This window comes from Aricia agestis, chromosome 1 (assembly GCF_905147365.1).
Source record: "Aricia agestis chromosome 1, ilAriAges1.1, whole genome shotgun sequence".
In the NCBI taxonomy this organism is placed as follows: Eukaryota; Metazoa; Arthropoda; class Insecta; order Lepidoptera; family Lycaenidae; genus Aricia; species Aricia agestis.
In genome coordinates this window covers 13,535,152-13,542,730 of record NC_056406.1, presented here as the reverse complement: position 1 = coordinate 13,542,730, position 7,579 = coordinate 13,535,152, and the positions used below count along the sequence as shown (strand labels likewise).

At 35.1% G+C, this 7,579-nt stretch overlaps 1 protein-coding gene across 1 annotated transcript; it reads left to right on the top strand.

Annotated features, from left to right (window-relative positions):
• Positions 1–1,978: 1,978 nt before the first annotated feature.
• Positions 1,979–6,327, top strand: LOC121734292 (signal peptidase complex subunit 2). Its single transcript, XM_042124821.1, has 5 exons — positions 1,979–2,136; positions 2,287–2,352; positions 2,503–2,636; positions 2,740–2,892; positions 6,090–6,327. Exons 1-5 carry the CDS (start codon positions 2,119–2,121, stop codon positions 6,271–6,273), a joined length of 555 nt encoding a protein of 184 aa, XP_041980755.1. The 5' UTR covers positions 1,979–2,118; the 3' UTR covers positions 6,274–6,327.
• The last annotated feature ends 1,252 nt before the right edge of the window (positions 6,328–7,579 follow it).

Sequence of the window (7,579 nt, the reverse complement as noted above, 5' to 3'; positions counted from 1 at the left end):
AAAAATTCGGACGCCCCGCCCCGCTCATACATTTTGACACGTCAGAAATTCTTTTAGTATGATGGGTCTACAACAAAATGTATGAACAGAGTGCGTTCCGCCGGGCGTCCGAATTTTTCTGATCAGAAATTTCGGATAATGTGCGGCCGGGTTTAAGGTGATAAATATAAAGGTAAATGATTTTTATTTTAGTTTTATGTTATTGTAAAATATCGATAAGCATATCGATAAATTTGATTCAAGCACTAGCGTATAAGTATGTAAAAAAATTTGATGAAAAATGTTTCTTCAGAATTTGTGTAATATAAGAACAATAGTACTTTTAGTTACGCAAAATATGAAAGTAAAAGGGAAGATTCACAATATTTTATTTGAAATAGAGAACTAAAGTCAGAATATAGCAAAAATAAACACATCGTAGCAATAAGGACATGAAGATTAATTACCTGTGAAATGTATATTTTTCAGGATTATTCTTATGATTTACACTGCAAATACTTACAGCACAAGTCACAATTTTTTAATATAATAATATTTATTAAAAATAACAAACAAATTGAACAATATATTGGAAATACCGAAAGGGCATAAAAACGACTGACGACTTTTGACGATCTGTCAAATGAAAGTGGTTACAATTTTCATTAGACTGCCTCTCTCTTTTCATCTTGTTATAATTCCATAAAGGATTTTCTTCTCTCTCGCACTCTTTGTTGGTCTTTAGCATTATAGGTTTATGATTACGACATAAGAATAGTTCTAAGATCAAATATGACGTTTATAGTGACATTTGATGATTCTGCTATTTGACAGAAAAGCAATTCGGATTTAATGGACCATTTTTACGACTTTTCATAGAAAAATGTCAAACAAATGAATTGCTTAGTACGAATCATTAAATGAATTGCACGTTAAGAGAAGTTTAAAAATAAATCGTAAATGATTCATTGTATGATTCAACTAAGCGACCATTTTAGCCCCGCTGTACACTCTCGCGTTTCTCACTACTAGTCGCGCCGCTAACGCCGCGCCGCGACCTGTGAGAAATAAAATTAAATATAATTATCTAAGATTTTTGGATTACCGTCATCGCTTTCGATGCATGGTGAAACTCATGATTTTTGGCATATTTTGATGACAAATTGGCTTTCTAATGTTTTTTTTCTTCAACTTTTGAAAAAACATTTTTTTCTCTGACTTCATACTAATCTGACCTATAATTCTGAAAATCGTTATAACTTCTAAACTATCTGACTTAAAGCATTGAAATAAAGAATTTATTTAGATGAAAACTTTCTCTATCTTTTTAAAACAAAAAAGAACCAGTTTATTGTGCTAGATTTTTCACAAAAAGCCATTAATTAAAAAATACACTATTTTTTTTCTTAAACTCCGGTTTAATTCCACAAAATTTATAACATATTGCCTGTGTAAGTGTAGTCCACAAGTTTAGCTATCTAATAACACCTTTTTTATTATCATAGGATATTTACATGAGAAGTACTGTTCAGATTAGTGTGAAAGCCCGAAAAAAAACTAAAATGGCTGCCATTTTACAACCGTGAGAGAGAGAAAAAAATTGAGAGCCAATTTGTCGATAAAATATGCCATAGATTATGTAATTAAAGGATCGGACACCGGTGTCGGAACACATTGTTTATTTGGCAAATATTTATAATAGCTCATAGCACAGAGAGCAACGGCAGCTGCAAGAAAAGTGTTTTCGTCCATCTCATAGAGAAAAATAATGGTCCATCTTCTCTGAGTTCATAAGTTATGAATGATAACTGCGATTGAACGCGAGAAAAAAGACAGATGGTCAGACGGACGGACGGACAGACAAGTTAGTAATAGGGTCCCGTTTTTACCCTTTGGGTACGGAACCATAAAAAAGACTTTTATTCTTTGACAATTGACATTGACACAGCAATTTGTATTCTGTGCATTGACAATTGACATTTTGACAAATCGGCTTTTTGGTTCGATGTTTAGAGATTTGTCAATACGGCACATTTGAGTGAAATTTTGTTTACTTCTACTGTTTCATAAATTAAAAGTTATAGGACACCTAAAACCCAAGAAATCTGATCAGTGATTGACTTATATATAAAAGAAAATATGGGTGAATCCAACGAGGTAAAGTATCATTTATATTGATGTGACATGATGGCAGGGAGAAGCGACACGTCACAACCTCGCCATACCATTTTGTCTCATAAAACTTGAATTAACGTTGTTTTTCTTATTTATTATGTTTAATAATAAACATATAAATAATAATTTTAGACTGTCAAGATCAACAAATGGGATGGAGCTGCTGCAAAGAACGCAATTGATGATGCTGTCCGAGAGGTAGGTACCTATTTGATAATTTATATTTACTTATTATTAATTATTATACTAATAGCTATTTAAACACGATTTTGGCACCTAACCTTGTGCTATACTTTAAGACGATTATCCTTATAATTCATTATATTATGTAGATCATTGTAATTGCAGGTTTTCACTGGGGACTTGAAGTGCAAAGAAAGTTTTGCTCTTATTGACGGTCGACTTTTCCTGTGTGCTTTGGCAGTAGGTGTGGCACTGTATGCATTGCTGTGGGACTATTTATACCCATTTCCAGAATCCAGGTAAAGATACAGGAAAGTTATTCTTCTAAGTTACGGAGTTAAATTGACACTCCTCTCTTTAAGTCTGAATATAAACTAACAATATATTTTTATTATTTTTCAGACTGGTCCTAATTGTATGTGTCTCATCATACTTTGTTCTTATGAGCATTCTAACTTTATACACCACATTTAAAGAGAAGGGTATCTTTGTAGTTGCTAAAGAAAAAGTTGGGAATGCAACAAGGATTTGGGAAGCAAGCTCATATGTTAAAAAGTAAGTTATGATATTTTAAGCAATATAAAACTGAATTCAAAATTGGTTTTCAAAATCCATATCTTAAAAACTACTGAATCAATTTTGATGAAACTTGCAGAACCCCCCTAAGTTGAACTAGGTATTGTTCAACTTAGGGGAGTATTGCAAGTTTCATCAAAATCAAATAAAAAAATTATCACTTAAATCGGACTTGATGACCTGAGATATGTGAACAGAAACATAAAAACATTAATTGTATGTCTTATGTATGTTATTATATGTAGCATCTAAGAAATTGATTCATAGGCAGTAGACGGACCTACGGACGGTCATTTGGTCGGGTTAAGTCAATTCAATATGAGTCATGATTATTGGCTTACATTGACATAACGGCAGTGCCGTAAATAGGGTGGTGCTACTGGCACAGGGCGTAGACTCTGGGGGGCGCAAGAATGGCCAGACCAGGCGGACTCAAATTTTTTGGAATTGCTCCTGATAAGTTCCCGCTGCGCCCTAGAGACGTTTTCCAATGCACAATGTAGTAAAAATATAGAGCCGGACTTGCACAAGAATGGTTCCGTACCGCAATAGAGCGAAAGTAGGCAAAAATTATGCTTTTTGTATGGGAGCACCTGTCTAATATTTTTATTTTATTTTATTACTAGCTGTTGCCTGCGACTTCGTCCGTGTGGACTTTTGTTTATAGTTGTTCCCGTACATCGATTGAATCGTTTATGGGCATATCAGAAAAGTATATTATGTGGGAACCACACATTTTTCCGGGACAAAAACATTCCTTGCCCCAGATTCAAATTAGTATCTCCAATCTCCATGCCAAAATTGATTAAATAGTTTAGGCCAGGGCTTCCCTAACTGCGTCGCGACGCCCCGGTGTATCGCAACATTGTCCCAAGGGCGTCGCATGTCAACACAACCAAATCGAGTAAACGCCTCGCCCATTATGTCTTTCATATATCCCGGGCAGTGTATATCCCCGGTTTCACAAGATATGCTCAGAAAAGCAAGCGCATCATTCACTTTAGCCAGCCTTGCTCGCTTATGCTTGTGTTTTGATTTGGTCATTATTTCCTAGTAACCATATATAAATGTCCAAAAATTAGAAAGTATTTTTGGGGGCTGGGTTGAGGGGCGTGGTAAAGAAATGGCAAAGTCCCAAGGGCATCACAGTACAAATAAGTTTGGGAAGCCCTGGTTTAGGCGATAATCATAAGTTTATTGTCCGGGAACCGTACATTTTCCGGGACAAAATTAGTATTCTTTGTCCTTTCCCAAGGCTCAAAGTATATCCATACCAAATTCCATCAAAATAGATTGAATAGTTTACGCGCAAATCATAAAAGTATATTGTGCAGTAACCGTTCATTTTTCCGAGACAAAATGTATCCTATGTTCTTTTTCGGGACTCAAAGTATCTTTATACCAAATTTCAGCAAAATAGGTCCAGCCGTTTACGCGTGATGTCGTGACCACGCGTAATATAACGTTCTGCGCAGCTTCGCCCGCGTAAATTAGATATTTCACAGACAAATTAGTTCACAAAAAATAGCCTATGATTGGTGGTCTACTTCTTATCTGTGCCAAATAACAGCCCTTTCAAATAATTTCCTCCGTTTTTCCACACTTTCCTCTATTCCTTCCCTCTTATTAGTCTTTGCGTGATAAGATATAGCCTATAGCCTTTCTCGATAAATGGACTCTCTAACATTGAAAGAATTTTTGAAATCGGACCAGTAGTTCCTGAGATTAGCGCGTTCAAATGAGCCATTTCAAATAATTTCCCCCGTTTTTACCACACTTTTCTCTATTTCTTCGCTTCTATTAGTTTTAACGTGATGAAATATATCCTATAGTCTTCCTCAATAAATGGGCTATCTAAAACTGAAAGAATTTTTCAAATTGGACCAGTAATTCCTGTGATTAGAGCGTTCAAATAAGCCCTTTCAAATAATTTCCCTAGTTTTTTCCACACTTTCCTCTATTTCTTCGCTCCTATTAGACTCAGCGTGATAAAATATAGCCTATAACCTTCCTCGATAAATGGGCTATCTAACATTGAAATAATTTTTTAAATCGGACCAGTAGTTCCTGAGGTTAGCGCATTCAAATAAGCCCTTTCAAATAATTTTCCCCCGTTTCTTCCACACTTTCCTCTATTTCTTCGCTCCTATTAATCTTAGCGTGATAAAATATAGCCTAAAGCCTTCCTCGATAAATGGGCTATCTAACACTGAAAGAATTTTTCAAATCGGACTGGTAGTTCTTGAGATTAGCGCGTTCAAACAAACAAACGAACTAACAAACTCTTCCGCTTTATAACAAACAAACGAACTAACAAACTCTTCCGCTTTATAATATTAGTATAGATTATTTAAGTGAGTGACCTGGTGAAGTGGTGCCTTTATTGACTACAAGCAAAAAAGGCCAAAAAAATTACGTTTGTTGTATGGCAGTTTACCCCTTTAAATATTAACTTTATTTTATTTTTAGTATTTGCAGTTATAGCGGAAATACACAATCTGCGAAAATGTCAAAAGTCTAGCTATAGCGGTTTTTGAGATACAGCCTGGAGACAGACTGGCAGATGGACAGACATCGAAGTCTCAGTAATAGGGTCCTGTTTTTACCCTTTGGGTACGGAACCCTAAAAACTGGACAGTTCTGGAAATATAACATATATAAGGGTTGAATTGATAACCTCCTTTTATTTGAAATATATAATAATTAAAAAATAATTTAAATTTAAATTAAAAAAAAACCCCCTTTAAATTTTTATTTTATTTAAATATTATTATTAATTATTAAAGTACACACATAATTAAGGCTTTTGTAAAAATTTCAAGTGCCTATCTGTTGTCATCATTGATACCAAGCAAAAAATGTTTGAAAAATCATGTTTGTATGGGAGCCCCCCTTAAATATTTAATTTATTTTGTTTTTAGTATTTTTTGTTATAGCGGCAACAGAAATACATAATCTGTGAAAATTTCAACTCTCTAGCTATTACCGTTCTTGAGTTACAGCCTGGAGACAGACGGACAGACATCGAAGTCTCAGTTATAGGGTCCCGTTTTTACCCTTTGGGTACGGAACCCTAAAAACTGGACAGTTCTGGAAATATAACATATATAAGGGTTGAATTGATAACCTCCTTTTATTTGAAATATATAATAATTAAAAAATATTTTTTGTTACAGACATGATGACAAGTATAATCTTGTACTGGTAATGAAAAATGCTAATGGTAAAACAAGAGAGGCTTCCATCAACAAATCATTTGCCAACTATATTGACACCAATGGAGCAGTTGTCCCAAGTGCTATCTCCAATGAAATCACTAAACTGTATAATTCCTTGTCATCTGAGAAGAAGGAGAAATAATTATTTTTTAAGTGATTCCAATAAACATAATATCTTCACTTTATTTCTCAAAAATTAAGTTTTATTTTGATTTTAAAATTCAAATACAAAGGAGTATGTTTTAAAATGTATGGAGTCTGGTCCAAATTTCCACCACTAACGAGACCTATATAGTAAAATAGTCTCCTTCTATAAAGGTCCTCCTTTCCAGTCCTTCAAGTCCCATAAGAGCACCGGTGATCGCGACAACAATAGAATACAATAGCATTTCCAAGAATCCGTGATCGAAGGAATTGTAACATTTCAATTTATTTCGACGACCTCTGACGAGCTACCAACAGCCCACCAACTGAGCCACAGTTGGTGGGCTGTTGGTAGCTCTAGCCGGGGGTCGCGGGTTCGAATCCCGAAAAAAACACTGTGCGACGGAACAAAAACTTTTCAGTTCCTGGGACCTGGGTCATGGATATGTGTATCATATAATAAAAATCTTAATTAAATGTATATTATAAATATAAAAGTAAGTATTAAATATAATATTTCCGTTATCTGGTACCCGTAACACAAGTCCTTCGGGTACTTAGCATGGGGCCAGTCTGACGTGGTGTGAAGCGTCCATAGATAATAATAATAATAAAATGGACTAATGCCCAGAAACATTCTTCTTCATTTAATGGGTATATCGGCACTGAAATACCGGTATATTACCAGTATTTATCTTTTGTCCCGCTCAAACGGCTCCAGTGCTGCCAGATCAGGGGATTTCTCCCTAGATTTAGGGGGATTTTCGGAAAAAATATTGAGGGGATTTTTTAGAGGAAATTCAAAATACACATCAATTACAGTTTTTTTGCCAAATATCACGTTCCTAATATTTTTTTACCATCTTTAAATTACTTAAGCGCCACAATAACTAATGGAGGTCGAAATTCGAGATATTGAAAAGATGAATACAGTTCGACAAGGCTTTAAATGAATATGTCAATGATGTCAATGAGCGCTGCTGCCTGCTGGTAAAGGAAAACTGTCAAAAATGACGTTTTTGTATGATAGAAGCGTTAGTCCCTTTTCTCGCTACGTTCATTTAAAGCCTTGTCGAGCTGTAATAAAGTTTAGTAATATTATATTTTTATTGAATATTAAAAGAAAAAGTAATCTAGGGGATTTCTAGGGGGAAATCAAATTAGTTGAGGGGTACGGCGCCGAGACCATCAGGCAACACTGATTACGGCTCAATCTCAGTTCTCAGACACAACAATACGCACTGAGCGGCAACGTAGCAACGATGCGCGCACGGTGAAGTATGTGAGCTGGCAACGTCGTTCGT

Excerpts from the sequence above, each read along its gene's own strand:
- LOC121734292 (XM_042124821.1), top strand. Across the intron at positions 2,353-2,502 it reads TTGATGATGCTGTCCGAGAG|GTTTTCACTGGGGACTTGAA; the intron begins GTAGGTACCTAT and ends TTGTAATTGCAG. Across the intron at positions 2,893-6,089 it reads GCAAGCTCATATGTTAAAAA|ACATGATGACAAGTATAATC; the intron begins GTAAGTTATGAT and ends TTTTTGTTACAG.